This window comes from Onychomys torridus, chromosome 5 (assembly GCF_903995425.1).
Source record: "Onychomys torridus chromosome 5, mOncTor1.1, whole genome shotgun sequence".
Classification (NCBI taxonomy): domain Eukaryota; kingdom Metazoa; phylum Chordata; class Mammalia; order Rodentia; family Cricetidae; genus Onychomys; species Onychomys torridus.
In genome coordinates, this window is record NC_050447.1 from 63676789 (window position 1) to 63695324 (window position 18536).

The 18536-nt window shown below is 42.1% G+C and overlaps 1 protein-coding gene across 5 annotated transcripts in view; it reads left to right on the forward strand.

Annotated features, from left to right (window-relative positions):
* Fbh1 (F-box DNA helicase 1) overlaps window positions 1-18536 on the forward strand; it is a 38362-nt gene that overhangs the window by 2139 nt on the left and 17687 nt on the right. For 4 of the 5 annotated variants that reach the window (XM_036188031.1, XM_036188026.1, XM_036188027.1 and 1 more), the window contains 7 exons: window positions 7306-7461; window positions 9898-10499; window positions 13384-13514; window positions 13621-13756; window positions 14596-14786; window positions 17548-17640; window positions 18097-18191. In XM_036188031.1, the coding sequence (XP_036043924.1) occupies window positions 9963-10499; window positions 13384-13514; window positions 13621-13756; window positions 14596-14786; window positions 17548-17640; window positions 18097-18191 (1183 nt within the window). In that variant the 5' untranslated portion in view covers window positions 7306-7461; window positions 9898-9962. Of the gene's footprint in view, window positions 1-7305; window positions 7462-9486; window positions 9595-9897; window positions 10500-13383; window positions 13515-13620; window positions 13757-14595; window positions 14787-17547; window positions 17641-18096; window positions 18192-18536 lie in introns of those variants that run through there. The other variant, XM_036188030.1, reaches the window with a different exon arrangement.

The window sequence follows — 18536 nt, forward strand, 5'->3', positions numbered from 1 at the left end:
GGCGTGCGCCACCATGCCTGGTGAAAAATTATTTTTAGAACTGAAACTTTAGGTCTTTCTCTCATTCTGGGAAAAATGATTACAACAGCTATTTCTCCTTTGCTTTTTAACAGCTGACAATGCCATTTCTCTAACCGTTCGTTCCACAAGAAACGTCAGTTATCTTTTGATTTATCTCTTAGTCTTAACATCATTGCTACTCAACTGGCCTCTCTACCCAGCTTCTGCTCTCAGGCCCTCTCCAGATCCTGCCTAGCTTGGTACCATGCCTCTCTGATGTGTTTTGCTGACAATCTCCATGTCTATCTAAACTTGATTGTGTAATGACCTTGCTTTTAAAAACTGCATGATACTCTGAATTGCCTATGCAAGAAAGGCCACTTTCTTTAGCAGTATATAAGAGGACTTTTGTAGCGTCTGCCTCCAAGTTCCTTTTCCAGCCTTATCTCTTGTTCCCTATCAGCAGCTGACTGTTCTGAAGAAATGAAACTTTTCTGTCACAATGTGCTTTGCTGTGCCTTTGTTTTTTGTTTTTCATCATAGTGTTTTCTTTTTCTTTCTTTCTTTCTTTCTTTCTTTTTTCTTTTTTTTCTTTTTTTTTTTTTGTGTGTGTGTTTTGAGACAGGGTTTCTCTGTGTAGCTTTGCATCTTTCCTGGAACTCGATTTGTAGACCAGGCTGGCCTCGAACTCGCAGAGATCCACCTGCCTCTGCCTCCTGAGTGCTGGGATTAAAGGCCACCACCACCACCCGGCTCATATTGTTTCCTTATGCCTGACTGAATCCCGTTCATCATTTATGACTGAACTCTTCATGACGCTTCTTCCAATGATCCTAATTCTATTTACTACCATAGGCCCTTATGCGTGTATTTATGTAGTACATGGATTGCTGTATGTTTAGCAATTTGTGTTTGTTTTGTTAGCTGCCTTATGGTCAGGCTTACTTATTTTTGTATGCTCTCCAATGTCTAAAATAGCATTAGCAACAAGGATACCATAAGGAACGCTCTCATGAAGTTCATAGTAAATCTGGGATGTGGTAGATATAGGAAGAGGTTGAGGAATGAATGAATAATAGAAAAAGGTTTTCAAATATGTCAAGATATATTGTGGACAGTAAAATAGTGATCTTTCTGTTTGCTTTCTGTCATTCCTTCTGAGAGACATAGAATGAACAGTCCAGCCCCTCCTTTCTTGCTGTAACAAATGGGTGCTATTCTTAAAGAAGCAGTAGCTACTTCAGGGTATGAGGTGACTGCAAAAGATTGAGGCTGCTGAGCGGGGAAGATGGCTCACTTGGTAAAGTGCTTGCCAGTCAAGTATGAGGACCTCTTTTGGATCTTTAGCACCACATAAAATGCTGTGTAGGACACTGCATGCCTTGTAATCTCAGCCCTGGGGAGACAAGACAGGTACCATGGGCTTGCTAGCCAGCCAGTCTAGCTGAATCAGGTGAGCTCTGGTTCCCAGTTAGAGACCTGTCTCTTTTTTGGTTGTTGTTGTTTTGTTTTTGTTTTTTGTTTTTTGTTTTTCGAGACAGGGTTTCTCTGTGTAGCTTTTTGCACCTTTCCTGGAACTCACTTGGTAGCCCAGGTTGGCCTTGAACTCACAGAGATCCGCCTGGCTCTGCCTCCCGAGTGCTGGGATTAAAGGCGTGCGCCACCAGGCTGACCTGTCTCTTAAAAACAGGACAGATTCTGAGGAATGACACCTGAGGTTGACTTGGCCTCCTGCTACATATCTACCAGCATCATTTCCCCTTACACTCCCCACAATAAAAGACTGGGCCAGCTGATGTGGACCTTTGGGTTTAGAGAAGCAGGATGTGGTGGCCAGTAGGCAGCCGGAACACTGAGTGCCGTTGAGGGAAATGAGAACTATCTCTTCCTGGGTTTGGTGGTTTGTTTTTGCTTCTGTTTTTTTTTTTTTTTTTTTTTCCTCTGCTTTGTTTTTGTTTGGTTGTTTTAGAGTTAAATGGGGACAAAATATTTGGGAGGTTTTTCATTTTGAGTCTGTACTATTGACTGTATAGTGACATTTCTCTTACAGTTAATGTTTTCAGAATATTTGTTATCAACTATCTTTGGTTGTGACATGTAACAGTGTTATTATTGTTTTTTAATGGTATAAGATTTTAACTTGAGGGTATTTGTTTTATTTTTAGTAAAGCCTTACTGCGTAATCCAGGCTGGCTTATAATTCGTGAGTGCTAGGATTAGTTATATATCTTTATGTTCCTCTAACTTGACATTTTTCCAACCTCCTATAAAGTTTTCTGGGCTTAGAAGGGGAGAATGTTAGAGTGGAGAACACACCAGATCAAGGAGTCAGAAAACTCAAGTTCTTGTGCTGGTGTTATTAGTTAAAAAAAAAAAAAATTGAAGTGTGTGTGTGTGTGTGTGTGTGTGTGTGTGTGTGTGTACATGTACACATCAGAATGTGCAGGTGCCTGCAGAGGCGAGAAGAGGGCATTGATCATCCTGCAGCTGGAGTTACAAGCCATTGTGAGCTGCCCAACATGGATGCTGGGAACTGAATTCTGGTCATCTCCAAGAGCAGCAAGGGCTCTTTACCACTGAGCCATCTCTGTAGCCCCTGGTGCCATTGCCCTGAAGCCGGTCTTTTTGAGCCCCAATTTAATTGAATAATCATGGGATTATTTTGCAGATGAAATGAGAACGTAGGGAGGGAATTGCAAATACCATAAAGCTTTAAAGAGCTGTAAGAATGTTGGAGCTACCACAGCTCCAACTGTAGAAGGCAGTCCCATAGCTGTGTAGTTTTTCGTTTAATTAATATTTATAAGCTTATATATGGAGGATGCTGGGTATAAATATATTCTTCATTCCCCCTTCCCATTAGATCTTATAGAAAACATTTAGCCTCAGAGTAGAAATATTAAACTGTCATTATGCAAATAATTGCTAATAATATAACAGAATGAAGATATATTAAAACAGTAATCTATATAAGATATACTTTAATAAATATTTATGAAAGCATTATAAGTGTTTCAAATGTACAGAGAGTTTGTTTTTCTACTAAGTACTTCCTGGCTTGAATGGCTACTTAGAGTGCTAGAGTTGAGGGATAACAGAGTTAGCCGTATTAGCCATATTCATTTGGACCCAGTCTCACTGGCTGTCATTGGACTTTACAAATACCAGAATCATGATAAGAAAGGACTCTTTCCCACTGCACTTGTGCTGTCTCTACAGTCAACAGCAGGGGTCAGAGCCCGTCCATCAGAGAATTGTGCAGAGCATGAGGGAAGCTACCAAGGTGAGGGAGGGTGGCGCTGTTATTTAAATAGCAAAGTTAAATTTGGTGTTCGGAGCAGTATTCCCTCCAATTAGGAACCGTGTACTAGGAAGTTGGCTTGGATTTTTTTGGTTTGTTTTTTGAGTTTTAATTTTAATAGCAGGTATTTAACAATAATTAGTCTCTCCAGGAATTCTAAGAAGTTAACTGTCTTCATCTTGTTCATTTAGGTCTATAATCTCTAAATTCTAGAGGATTTTTTAGTGCAAGTAGTAAAGATAGAGGGACGAGGGGATTATTTGATGTCAGTTTCAAGTAATCCTGGAACTGTTGGATTAAAGTTTGTTGCAGTACCAAATAACTCCAAACATGAAATGACCTCATGGTAAAACTTTATTTTTAAATTACATAACAATCCAAAATGGTTCCAGGTGGTGGTAGCTCATGGGTGTATGTCTGTATGCATATGTGTGCTTGGTGGAGGAGGTTCTTTTTAAAGCCATGATCTTAAGTACTCAGGCAGCTAGGAGGACTCTCTCTCTCTCTCTCTCTCTCTCTCTCTTTCTCTCTTTCTTTCCCTCCCTCCCTCTCCCTCTCCTTTTCCCTCTCCCTCTCCCTCTCTCTCTTTGTGTTTGTTTTTTTATTTTTCAACACGGTTTCTCTGTGTAACCCTGGCTGTCCTGGAACTCCCTTTGTAGACCAGGCTGGCCTCAAACTCAGAGATCCACCTATCTCTGCCTCCCAAGTGCTGGAATTAAAGGTGTGTGCCACCACCGCCCAGCTTGGCACACATCTTTTTATGTGTCTGGCATTGATAAGGGCCCAGACTTAAAGCAAGACCAGCTGCATCAGAAACAAGATGAGCAGAGGGTTTGTGCTAAGGAAAAGAAGTAATAAATAGCTTGGGCCACAAAATCCTTAACTTTCACTTTTTGTGACTTGTTTTATAAATTGATTTTCAAGAAAAGAGTAAAAAATGAGGCCAGGTAAATGAAAGCCCAATGATCAGTTATCACCAAGAACTTTTTGTTGAATGTATAAGTTAATGTCTGCTGTGCTAAGTACTTAAGAGGGTAAATGACAGTAAGACATAGTCTCTGTGTCCAGGAGAAGAGGTTTGGTAATGACTACAGTTCAGGGCAGGCTGACAAGAATCTAGTCTCCATCAGAGGACCTGCTTAAGGAAAGAAGATGGGCCAGAGTAGGGTGAGATGCCTTAGACCATTGTTCTGGTTATTTTACTGTTGCTATGATAAACACCATGACCAAAAGGAAAGTGTTTATTTCATGTTATACTTGAGAGTTCATCATCAAGGGAAGCCAGGGCAGGATCTCAAGGCAGGACTGGAGCAGAGACCAGAGGGATGCCTGCTTATTGACTTGCTCAGGGACAGCTGCCTTTCTTATACTGAAGATGGGAGTACCCACAGACGTCAAACAGCAATCAAGAAAATGACCCTCAGACATGCCCACTAATCTGAGAGAGGCATTCTTCAACTGAGGATCCCTCTTCCCAGATGACTCTTGGTTGTGCCAAGTTGACAGTAAAAACAAACCAGGACAACCATGGCAAAGTGCAGAGCTCTGAGGAGTTAGGGAAAGGCCAGCCTCTAAGTAATGACTCCTATCTTGGAGTCAGATTAACAAAGATCAAGAAGCTGAGGTGCTAGTGGTCCACAGACCCAGAGCTAAAAGCAGTCTAGCAGAGATAGAAGGGGGCTAGAGAGGGGCACTTTTGAGAGGAGACAGAATGAAGTACCAAAAGAAAGGCACGCCATAGAAAGGAATATGAGACTGGGTATACTTGAGCCTGAACAAAATTGTGTTTGCCAAGATTTTTTTTTTTTTTTTAATATTCTCATTTTCCACTGTCCTAACACCTGAGGGATTTGCCACATTTCCATTAGTCAGTGTGATAGTGCTTTGGAAAGGGGTACAGATTCATATAGGTAATGATGGGGCTGATTTGAACATCTCTGGGGCTTCCTGTGCTTTGAAAAGCTTCAGAAACAATTCTAATATATATCTGGTAGATGGAGGAATCCTGGTGGTCTTCAACATGAAACATTCTAATGTCACTTTTTATGGACTCACAAGCAGCTTGTAACAGTAAGTGCCCTTTCAAAGAGGTGCAGTGTGCATTTGCTGTGTAAGGAGGGAGGAATAGCGTTAAGTCTGGTATGGTGACTTGGAAAATTATATGCATTTGGATGTCTTTATTTTAATACTATATTTGAATTGTTTCCTCACCGTCATACTAAGAAAATTAGAATTTTAGTGTATTTATGTTACCCAGAACACTGATGCTTTTGAAATAAGGTTTATATATTTTTAAGGAGACACTCAGATTGGTGTCGTAGTCATGTAATTCTGGCATTTTTGTTGCTAGGTTTATATGCTTTTAAGGAGACATTCATATTGGTGTAGTAGTCATGTAATTTTGGCATTTTGTTGCTAGGTTTTGACATAGATGTAGAGAGGTGAATGTTGGCAGTTCTAACACATGTGTTATCTGATTTAGTGAATTCAGTGTAGCATATTGTTAGAGTCTATGTTCATAGGCTGTAGTAACACATACACCTTGTCAACGGGAGCATCACCCCTCCTCTGGGGCTTGGAGGAGGTGTTAAATGATTTCACTCCAGAGGTAGTTCTCTGTCTTCTGAAGTGAGGTACTTCATAAGGTCTCCAGCATACAACTGTTAGTGTGTATGGACATAGTTTTTTAGATGTCTTACAGTATTCATGGAGTTTAATTTTTAAAAACTTATATTAAAACTTCAAAGAATTAACTGCAGTTAGAAAGGGTGATTTCTCAGCTGTACTGAGCAGGAGTAGTCATAGAAAGTGTGATCTGTAGTTATTCTCAGTAATATGTATTTTGAAGCCCAGGGCTTTAGTATATATATCTCCTGAGTGTGTGTGTGTGTGTGTGTGTGTGTGTGTGTGTGTGTGTGTGTGTGTGTCTATCTCCTAGCGCACACATGAATTCACAGAAGCCAGAGGTTGATGTCAGATGCTGACTTATCACTCACTCTCTACCTTACTTTGTGATACAGGGTCTTTCACTGAACCTAGAGTTCCCTGATTTGGCTAGACAGGCTGGCCAGTGAGCTCTGGGGATCCTCCTGTCCTCCCCCCCCCCCCCCCCCCCAGGTTAGGACCACAGCCCTAAGCTACTGCCCATTTTTGTTTGTTTGTTTGAAACATAGATTCTGGGGATATGAACTCAGGTCCTCATACTTGTGTTTTTTAAAAGTTGCAATTTAAAAGAAGTAGTTTAATTCATTCCTTTGATAGAAGGTAAGCTATAAAAATTTTCATTTTGAGCCGGGCGGTGGTGGTGCATGCCTTTAATCCCAGCACTCAGGAGGCAGAGCCAGGTGGATCTCTGTGAATTCGAGGCCTGCCTGGGCTACCAAGTGAGTTCCAGGAAAGGCGCAAAGCTACACAGAGAAACCCTGTCTCAAAAAACCAAAAAAAATTTTTTTTGTTTTTCATTTTGGCAGACAGGAGAATATCTGAGTTCTAGGCCAGCCAAGGCAACATGGTAAGCCTCTATCTCCAAAAAAGAAGCAAGTGAACAAACAAACAAACAAACCCAAGTTTTTATTTTTAAAATAAAGTTATAGCCACCTCTTAATTTTCTGTGGTTATTGTAGAATCATGGCTTAAATGAAGGCTGGGAAAGTTACTACATCTGTTATCAATTAATGGTGACTTTTTTGTGTCACATCCCCTAACTTCTTAAGACCTCTTCCCTGTTCCCTCTCTTGGGCCCTTTCTAGCTTCCTGACCTCTACAGACTGCAAATTGGAGACACAAATCTAAAAGTTCAGAGCAAGGCTTCTCATAGGAGAGCCAATGTGCAGTGTTTGTCTTTATAGGCTGGGGCAACTTCTTTTGAATATTTCATGATCAAGGAAGGCTTTTATAAAGTATGTTAAAATTTTTAAATAGTTAAAGTCATTTTAGGATCATAAAATGTCTGTGTTTGGGAGTAACTAACAAGTGTCCCATTTCTTCTGCTTATTCCAAAACAGTGAGACGATTCAAGCAGAAGCGTCTTACAGCAGTGGACTGCCAGCATTTGGCCGGGAGACATTTGGCTGCGACTCAGCCCTTCAGTCAGAGATGGACAAGCAGAGACCCGAACCATGGCCTCTATCCTAGACCCAGAACAAAAGGAGGCAATAGGGGTATGTCTTCGAAAAAGTACCTTCAGTCTCTAAATCTGTAGTTGGTGTGACTTTTGAATGTCTTCCAGTTTCATATCAGTGTTCATAAATGTTGCTGCTTGATTTTCCAGCCTCACTAGAACAGGTTGACACTTGTGTTCATTTTCTGTATGTTTCCATGGAAATTCCGCCTTTCCGTACAGTAAGACCCTGTCAGCATACCTAATTAAAGTAAAAAAAGACACGGACCACTGTCACTGTTCCTCCAGTCATCCAGTCTGCAAGCGTCTTGCCTCCTTGACCAACCTGCCAGCAAGTCCACAGGATCAGTAGTTTCCTGTAGACCATTCGTTCCTGCCTTACAGGAAGTGCTTTTTCTTTTGGTTGTTGTGTGTAGAACTGGGTATTGAACCCAGGGTGCCGTGTGCTCTCCCGGGAGCTACAGCCCTGCTCTTTCTACCTTTTGTCCTGAGATGAGCTCTCACTAAGCCTTTTCTCCTCCTGCCTCAGCCTCCAGAGTAGCTGGGTCACAGGCCTGTGCTTCCTTCCCCGGTGCTTCGCCAGTGGTACCCCTGCTTCCTGGTACCTGGTCCGTCCAGTAAGCGTAATACCTTAGACATGACGGTCTTCTATCCTGTCACACTATCACAGCGATTCCTAAGAACCTGTCAAAGTGTTTCCCCGTTTCTGTGGTAGATTCACATCATTACCTGACAGGTTTGGTTTTTTTGCTGTTTGAATTTAAAAACTTTAGTCTTTTTGATTTATATGCAACGTTTATCCTTTTTCCTTTTTTTTTTTTTTTTTTTGGTTTTTTTTGAGACAGGGTTTCTCTGTAGCTTTGGAGCCTGTCCTGGACTAGCTCTGTAGCCCAGGCTGGCCTTGAACTCACAGAGTTCCGCCTGGCTCTGCCTCCCGAGTGCTGGGATTAAAGGCATGCGCTACCACCGCCCTGCATTTATCCTTATTAATGGAATACAGTGTGATAATTTGATACCGTGTGCAATGTGTAATGATCAAATATGGGTCATTAATATCTTTAATTTTGATACCATTAATACATGAAAGTCAACTTCTAGCAATTTGATTTTTCTTGTCACCTCTATTCATATCAGACAAATTCTTACTTTTTCTTTTTTGAGCTGAGGATCGAACCCAGGGCCTTGTGCTTGCTAGGCAAGTGCTCTACCACTGAGCTAAATCCCCAACCCAAATTCTTACTTTTGTTAATACCTATTTTAAAATCTTTAGATTTGTTTTCCAAATTTCAGAATCCAATCTAGTTTAAATAATCCATATTTCTCAATTTGGGGACTGCTGTAACCAATTTTGTGAGACAGTTTCAGACTTAATTCTAAGTTCTGAAGTTTAGTTTGCCTTGTGTGGATAAGCCAACCTCTCAGCCTATCTTGTTAGTTCCTCAGGCCTCTGCTGCTGAGTAGGTAGTAGTGTTTTCACTAGTGGTATGACTGACTTTGGCAGTTCAGAAGTATCTGGATTTAGCCAGCCCTTTCTGATGTGAAACTCTAGTCTTTTATATTGCTCTGGAAGCAATTATAATTGATGTCCCTTTCTCCAATATGATATTAATTTCAAGTCCGTTAATTCATTTAAAGGCTAATTCTTGGTTTCAATCCATTCTCTTTCTTTCCAAAGTAAGAATTTGGGCCTTACCATTTAGAAAGGAACCCTATATATCGTTGTACGTTGATACTTTATTTAGAAAAAGCTGTATGGTGTCTGAGATCACTGTTGCTTGGGCTCTCTCTTGAAAGGTAGTGAGGTCAGGGAGTGCCACTTCATAGTCCTCTCAAAAGTAGATGTACTTAGAACATGCTGATTGAGGCTGCAGAGATGGCTTAGTGGTTAAGAGCACCGGCTACTCTTCTAGAGGTCCTGAGTTCAATTCCCAGCAACCTCATGGTGACTCACCATCTGTAATGAGATCTGGTGCTATCTTCTGGCTTGCAAGGACACATGCAGGCAGAACACTGTATACATAATAAATAAATAAATCTTAATTAAACTTATTTTTATTATGGTTAGATGAAGAATAGACACTTGTGGACCCGATAAATCAGGTTTCTTTCTGCAAACTTCGAATTGCTGTTGTGGGAGCAAGCCAGGAAGCTGCACTGTGCCTGGGACATGAACGTGAGCAGCCGTTTCTTCTCTGTCTGCCCACTCAGGTGTCCAGTGTACACCATCTGACTTTATACTTGTATGTGCTTGAATGGTAGAGTGTTGGTCAATACACACAGTTGTCTCTTGCTAAATATGTGTCTGATTATTTTTATATTAGCTGTTTATATGACCACCTGACCCATAAGCACACCAGTGTCTCTCTTTTCCATTAGCATAGATAATTAGTCTTATTTGGGTCTACTGTGGGTCAGCAGCTACTGATTTTTTGTTTTTGTTTTTGTTTTTTCTGTTCTGTTTGGGTTCTCTCTACAGGTCAAGGATGTCAGAGATTTATTACTGAGTTCTTCCTAGCTGGCCGCCAGCATTGTACCAATGACATGGCCAAAAGCAATTCTGTTGGCCGGGACAGCTGTCAGGACTCTGAGGGTGATATGATTTTTCCTGCAGAGAGCAGTTGTACTTTGCCTCAGGACGATAATGGAGAAGTGAGGCTGGGCTCATCAGGATCTGCTCTTCCTGCCAGGAAACGGTCTCGTTCCTTTGAGGAAGAGAGTAATAGAGCTGCAGAGGCCAGCCAGTGGGATGGAGTTACTAAGAAGACTCCACGCCATCGTTTGTTCTCATCGTGTACAAGACTTAGGGAGGTCAAGCAAGAAGCAGAAGATGGTTTGTCACAGTGCTCTGCAGTGTCTACAAAACCTGGCCAAGATATCGAGGACATTGGTCCTGATCCCTTTCCTGACTCGTACTACGGGCTTCTTGGAACTGTGCCTTGCCAAGAAGTACCCAGCCACATTTGTAGGCTGCCTAGTGAAGTCCTGAGGCACATCTTTGCCTTCCTCCCCGTGGAGGACCTGTACTGGAACCTCAGCTTGGTGTGTCACCTCTGGAGGGAAATAATCAGTGACCCGCTGGTAAGTCAAGTGCTCAGTCCCCCAACAGCATTCAGATTAGCTTCACTTAGTGCAAATTTCTGAGGAGAGGACCTTTCCAAAGTGGTGGTTTCCATTTGCTTCATGAATAAAGTGCAGACTCCTCAGGCGTCTGAGGCCGTCCAGGCTTGTCCTGTCGAACCTTGCAGAACCCTTACTTACTTCTGCTCACAGTGGTGTTTTTCGTCTGAAGCACATGATTTACTGTGCCCTGATCATAGACTGCATGTTTGGCCCACCATGTGGTGCAATTCCCCCCCCCCCCCCACAAAGAGTAAGGTCACCTTGTTGGTAGCTGACTTGTTACTGTCTTATTTGTTCAAGACTTCCAGTTGTACACACTGTGCCTTCCCACCCTGTCCCTTGAAGCTCATCGCTTCCTTTTTGCTGTTGGAGCAGTTTATACCTGTGGTAGTGTAGTTATGTTACTGTATTTGGTCTTAGTAACTCATTCTCTTCCCTGCCTTTTTCTCTTCCCTGTCTGAGTCACTTAGTATTTCTGTTTGCTGTGCACAGACCGGCCAGAGGGACTGCCTGTTTTTCTGCCTTCTCTACTTTTGTTACAGTCATGCTGGAAAAAGTACTTTTGTTCAGATTCTCCTCCCTCCATCAGGGAGGCGGGTAGCTGCTCCCCAGGAATTGTCATTATTCTTTTCTTTTGTCTTTTGTTTTCCCTGAATCTTGGTAACTTTTATTGTTTGTATTTTCTCAGCATGATGCTGTTTATGTGTGGTAAGCTTAGTTTTCCGACTATTCCTTTGAACATTCATGACACTCTTGACTTTTCTTTCTCTTTTGCTTGTGGTGACCCAAACACTATCAATAGCATTTATGGTACAATTCAGTGTGTTATCTTGTAGCATAGTAATGACTGCCCAGCTGCTAAGTGCAGCCTTCACACTAAACTTGGCAGTTTTAGATCTCAGAGACCCATGAGCTGAATTTTGTACAGCCTCAAACAGGAAAGCTGATTTTTTTTTCTTCTAGGTTACAAAAGATGTTGGGAGAAATTTCATGTCACTTTAACATTCTATTGTGGGGTCTTACTTAGTTCCTGATTTCTGAGAAATGTTTTTATGATTTTAGATGTGAACCCTATTTGCTTGTACTATTTCTGTCAACTAAATGGCAAACTCACTTGTATGAGCTGAATACTGGTGGTGGGGATAAGTAAGAGTTTTTTGTTTGCAAAGATGATTTCTTGGGACCACATCCAAGCTTGCACTTCTCTCCTAAAATGTTATAGTAATGCCACTGTGATCATGAGCAACAGTAGTCCGCCATGGCTTGCAGGTTCTCATAGTGTCTGTGTCTGGCTCTCATGTTGTGGCAGTGTTGGCCTCACCGAAGGAATTTGGCGAATTTTCCTTCTCTTCAGTCTTTTGGCAGAGTGTGAGGCATGCTGGTGTTGATTGTTTGTTAAATGTTCTGTAGGATTTCCCAGAGAAGCCATCTGGTCTCGGGCTTCTTTGTGATGGAAGTTTTGATTTTTGATTCCATTTCTTTACTCATTATCATTCTGTTTAAATTTTCTGTTTCTGTTATTCAGACTTTCTAGGAATTTATCCCCCTTTTTCCCTTGTAGGCTTTTTACTTCTATGGCATTAATTTCAGTGTTTCTTTTCATTTTTCTTGGTTGATCTAGCTAAGGGTTGTTATGATATCATTACTGTTATAGCTGTTTTTGGGCAGTCTTTATGCATTGCAGATTACCCTCAAACTCTCCACCCTCCTGCTTCCACCTCCCAGCCCTAGTTACAGATGTGTACTTCTGGGTCCAGTTACGCTCTGCTCTTTGTAATTTCCTTTCTCTGCTGGTTTTGAGTTTAGTTCCTTTTTTGTTGTTCTTTGAGGTATGAAGGTAGTTTGCTCTTTTCAGGTCTTTTTCAGTGCTAGGGATTGAAACTATGACTTGTGCATTCTAGGCAAATGTTCTACCAAATGCTCAATCCTTCTGTTGTAGAAAGAAGCATTTTAGCTGTAAGCTTGCTGATGAATGCTTTTTCACAGTCTCATACGTTTTGCTGGGTTGTGTCTTAATTTTAACCTGTTTTAGGGCACTTTCTTTGTTTGTGATTTCTTCTTTGACCCATTGGTTATTCCAAGGTTGCACTGTGAAGCCAGATGCACTGATACATGCCTCTATCCCAGCACTAGGGAGGTTGTGGTAAGAGGACCAGGAGTTTAAGACTGGCCTCAGCTATACATAATTAGTACCAGGCCAGCCTCAGCTACATGGTGACACTTCATCTCAAGGAATGCCTGATTTAAGTTGTAGGTAGCATTGTTTTCCTGCTGCTTTGATTTATAGTGTCCTCATGTTCTTACTGAAAAGATTCGTGATATAACTTCAGCCATTTTAGTTGATTGACTGGCTTTGTGACCCAATATGTGATCCAACATGGAGAATGTTCATGTGGCTTGGGATGAGTATGGGTTTTACTGCTGTTGGATGGAGCATCTGTATGGATCTGTTAGGCTCAGTAGTCTAGTGCTGTTCACATCTAGCATCTCCTTACACATCTCTGCATCTATTCCTTCAGTTCTGTCAGTGATTGCTTCCTATCTGTGTACTCTAGTATATGGTGTTACTCTCTCTATTATCACATCTTGGTGAAGATGTCACTGGGTAGCATTATCATTCTGTAGCACCTTCCTTCCTTTGTGTCATGTGACAGTTGTTGACCTAAGCTTGGTATGACTTTTGGAACTTGGAAGTGCTGCTCACCTGGTACTTCAGACAAGGAAAAGCTAGCCTAGCTTTGGATTGAGAGCTATACTTGGTAAAAGGTTTTCTTTGTTGTGGCCCAGTCCTTTTAAGAATCATGGCCTGGATGTTGTTTCATTTTGTTTTTCAACTACATAGTTCATTCCTTGGAAAAAGCTGTATCATCGATACTTGATAAACGAAGAGCAGGCTGTCAGCAAAGTGGATGGCATTCTTTTGAGCCATGGCATAGAAAAGGACTCGGACTTATGTGTGCTGAACCTCATACGGTGAGTGTCTTTCCTCCTGTTTGGGAGACAGTTTTCAAAGTCCTTCCTCATATGTCTTTGCTCATGATTCTGTTCCTCCTGGACTCATTTCCTGAGTATTTTACAGATATACAGCCACCACCAAATGCTCCCCAAGTGTCGACCCTGAGAGGGTGCTCTGGAGCCTGAGGGATCACCCTCTACTTTTGGAGGCTGAGGCGTGCATTCGTCAACAACTACCTGACCTCTATGCAGCTGCTGGGGTATGTGAACTAAGAGGCTTTGGGGGTACTCTGGGGTATGGTGACATTTCTCACTAGAAATGTGTTGGTGATTAAGATTAGTTGAATATTATATCTATTTTTAAAATTTTTTATTGAATCTCTGAGTAGCATTAATCTTGTTAATGGTCTCTTTGGAGAAATCAAAGGTCCTATTTGCAGCTTCTTGCATTTGGAAGGAATTTTACAAAGCATTTAGTCTGTTCTGTTGAGGAATTCTCTAAAATATTCCTGAATGCTAGTTATCTAGCTTCTGAACACTTGGGTTTCTTTATGACAGTCCTTTTAATAACAATATAAGCCAGACAGTGGTGATACATGCCTTTAATCCTAGCAGAGGCAGGTAGATCTCTGAGTTTGAGTTCATCCTGGTCTATAAAGCAAGTTCCAGGACAGCCAGGGCTACACAGAGAAACCCTGTCTTAAAAAACAAAAAACAGAAAAACAAAAACAACCCAGTATGTGTATTTATGTTTTTCTATGTGAATGTGTGCCTAAGGGTAGGTCTGTGCAGGAACTTAAGAGATCCCATGGAACTGGAATTAACAGGAATTGTGAGCTCCATATGGGTGCTGGGAGCTGACCCTGAGTTCTCTACTAGAACAGCAAGTGCTCTTTACCACTGAGCTATCTCTCTGGCTCCTCAGGGGCTCTTCCCTTGTTGACACATTGAGTTATTTGAAAGGGGCAGAGAGATTAAAAGTCTCACTACAGATACACAGTAAAATAAGAAGCTGGACTTGTCCATCAGTTTCCTCACTAGTTTCCAGATTGTGGCTGGGTCTGACTTCTCCTCTTATCCTATATACCTCTCTTTGAAGGGCATTAATGTCTGGGCCTTGGTGGCTGCCATGGTGCTCCTCTCCAGCTGCGTGAACGACATCCAGCATCTGCTCTTCTGCCTCAGGAGACCCAGCTCTACAGTGACCATGCCAGATGTCACCGAGACCTTATACTGCATAGCTGTGCTCCTTTATGCCATGAGGGAGAAAGGGATTAACATCAGCAATAGGTAACACCCTGGAGGAAGAGAGATGCTATGATAGAGTGACAAGGCTTTAGACTTGTCCTAGCACCTCCTTTTCTCCCTGGGTACGGAATAAGGGGACTGAGCTGTGGAAAAGCAATCCCAAGTGTTTCATGAATATCATGTGCTGGTCAACTAAGATTTCTTCACGTAGTTTCTATGTTCTGGGTGTTGAGCTGTAGGTGAAGGTGAAATTTCTCACTGTATTCACACCTGGCTACATTTTCCTAGGAAAACATTAGCATTTTCTTTCTCCCTTGCTCACTTGTGAGCAGATTGTAGGATCATGGGAGTCTTAATGACTGTATCTTCTTAATGTGAGAAAGGCCTAGAGTGTTGGTTGCTCATACAGAGTTATCTTGACAGTGATAAAATATTCGAAGATAAATAGCAAGCTGGAAATTGTCCAGGCACAAGAGAGTCTGCTGTGAAGATAATTAACGTGGAGCTTGTCCAGTGCAAGCAGACAGGCAGTGCGGGAGCACAGGGGAGGAGGCGCCTTCGGGACTGAGGTGCTGTAATGACAGTGCAGCAGTGAGAGGGCAATGGGGAGCATTGCTTTGGGTGCCAGGAGCAAGTCTGAGTGTCAAGGAGGAACCTCCATTTTGAGGTATGGGAGATGGGAAAGAGCATTTTAAGAGAAAGAATAGGTAATTTTGTCGTTCAATAACTATATGATATTCATTAATTATATTAGTTGTATTGATCTATTATATTCATGATGTTATGTCCTGATACTACTGTCCATTTGTGGGCCTTTTCCATCATACAAAACAGAGATTCTGTACTTAGGAAATCATTGCTCTATTTTCCTTTCTTCTTCATCTTGAAATAATGTCTAATGTTTCTGTCTCTATGAATTTGTATATTCTGTATATTTCATGTAATACAAAGAATATGTAATTTAAGGGCCCAAAGTTGGAATGAATTTGATAAATACCAGGAAAGTCCAGTATGTCAGGAGTGCATTGAATATGGGAGAAACTAGTGCACGATTATGAGAGATGTCTGGGGACCAGGGGAGGGAAGATCTTTAAAATTCCGAGTATGGGTGGTATATACAGAATGGCCTGCCCTCTCATCTGAAGTGGTGGAGACAGGCAGCCATCATGCAGCCAGTTCTAGAGAAGCAGAAACCCTGAGGGTTTCTTCTCTAGAAAAAGACTGGCCCCTGGGATTAGTGAACCCCAAGAGAAACACAGCAGTGACCCTGTCATCCTTGGTAAGATAGTACAGAACGTTGCACTATCCAGCAGTGTCCGATCACTCTATTCCAAGTTATGTTCAGTTTGTTAACTGGTTTATCTTCTAGCCCACTCCATGGCACTGAGACCTGGGGCAAGAAGTTCTCTAAGATTTCACCAAGACAGATGATCAAATGAAGAACAGTGTCCTCCTAAGCAAATGGATACTTAGGGTTCTGTGTGTGTATGGACACCGTAACAGCACCATAGATCAGGTGGTTTCAGCCACAGACATTTGCTTTCTTGCCCTTTTGGAGGCTGGAGATCCAAGAACAAGGTGGGAAGGTTGGGTTCCTAGTGAGTAATCTTCTCTGTATCCCAGCAAGAGAGAGCTGGGGGCAGGGAGACAGCACTTGATAGGGAGCTGGGGGCAGGGAGACAGCACTTGATAGGGAGCTGGGGGCAGGGAGACAGCACTTGATAGGGAGCTGGGGGCAGGGAGACAGCACTTGATAGGGAGCTGGGGGCAGGGAGGCTGCACTTGATAGGGAGCTGGGGGCAGGGAGGCAGCACTTGATAGGGAGCTGGGGGCAGGGAGACTGCACTTGATAGGTCTCTGCTTGTAAAGACGGCGGTGCTAGTAAGTAAATCAGGGCCGAAGCTTTGTCACGGCCCTGGACCTTAAGTCTCTCCTTCCTTCCTGTCTTCCAACAGTTACTTTTGGCATTAGGGCTTCTGCTTTTGAATTTCAGGGAGACACAGTTCAGCCCATAGTGGTGTGGTTTGTTGATCTGGTTGTATGTCCAGCTCCTGAAATATTACTAAAGGTATCTCTTTTCATCAAAAAGAGTGTTGCTTTGAGAGCAGCTCCCTCACTTTGGAGTGGAGCAGAGCACTTGACTGGGGAATTAGTGTTCCAGGTTGCGAATGTGGGCTCAGTGTGCACACGACAGGTTTGGGAGCTGCTTTGGGTGGACTGACTTTAGGTCTCGTTCCTCTATTAACTAGTTTTGTCATCTCTGGTCCTCTTGAGCTGTTCTGACATCTTGTCTTTGGTGTTCTCGTCTTACTAGCCGTGAAGCACCTTTCCTTTGGAACTTTTAAAGGGTAATGTTATCCATGCCTCTAAACCAGTGTCACTAAGCAGAAGAGCAGCTGAGGTCCAGAAAGATGGCTTTAAGTTTGGCAGTAAGGTTGCATTATTTAAGCAGGGTTCACATTGCCGTAAGTGGTATTTATGCCTACTTTCCAGTGGATCTTCTGCTCTGTTGGTTGCTTGCCTCTTAAGATCATGATAGTACTCTCTTTCCTTCAAGAGCATGTCTTCATTACCTCTGTGTGATGCTACACAGAGAAGACAGTGCATGTTCTCAGCACTGGGATTCCCAGAAGTGCTTCTGTCAGCTGCAGAGACTGAAGTCTTTTCTTTCCATTTTTTCAATGAAATGTAATAGGAGTATTCTTTTTGGAAATGGTAAGGAGTTGAAATACATCCAAGGAAAAATAAGATAGATTATGAGTTAAATTTGGAAGTCTCTAAATCTACTTTTTTCCCCCATTAGGATTCACTACAACATTTTCTATTGCCTATATCTTCAGGAGAATTCCTGTACCCAGGCCACCAAAATTAAAGAGGAGCCATCTGTCTGGCCAGGGTATGTATGCATTATATGTGGGTGTGTGCTTGGTCTTCTATTCTTTTTTGAGACAAAGTCTCAATATGCAGCCCAGGCTGGTCTTGAATTCAAAAAATCCACACTCCTCTGGCCTCAGCCTCCTGAGTGCTGGAATTATAGACGTGAACCACAATGCTGGTTTTACTTCCTTTCTTGACTCTTTTTCATGTGTGAGGACAAGAGGTGTTTTGCTTTGATCACTTTATTGAAGCATAATTTGCATTGTGTAAATTTCACCCATTTGGAGTTTGGTGGTTTTTAGTAGATTTATTGAGCTATACAGTAGCATCTTAATCTAGTTTCAGAACATTCAACACCCTTCAGGGGAGGCATATTGGGGGTCTACAGTTTGCTTATTTGGTTTTTGGACTGGCTGTCCCTTGGGCTTTTTAATTCCTTTCTGTTTTTCTAATTTCTCTTCTATAATGATTATAGCAAGAAAACATCTATCCAACTAACACATGAACAACAGCTGATTCTGAACCATAAGATGGAGCCTCTCCAGGTGGTAAAAATTATGGCATTTGCAGGTAAGGGAGCTCCTGTCAAGTTCCTGGAGTATAGCATCCGGTTCATGATGTGGTTGCTTCTGCTGGCTAATCACTGTATCCCCTTCCCAATACGTACTGGAGCACTCTGACTTTATTTAATTACTTTAATCAGTCCCCAAAGCAGCCAGCCAAGAAGTACTGATTTTCTCTTATCATTGTTTAGAATACCTACATTGGATTCCTGCTTGGACAGATTGTTCCTAGGCATTATTTTATGGAGTCTGTCAGTGAGGTAGGGTGAGTCCCTCCTGTACATTCTCAGTCAGCAATTCCTTCTGGAGAGGCAGGCCATATAAATCTGCTTAACAGGGTTCAGTAGCCCCC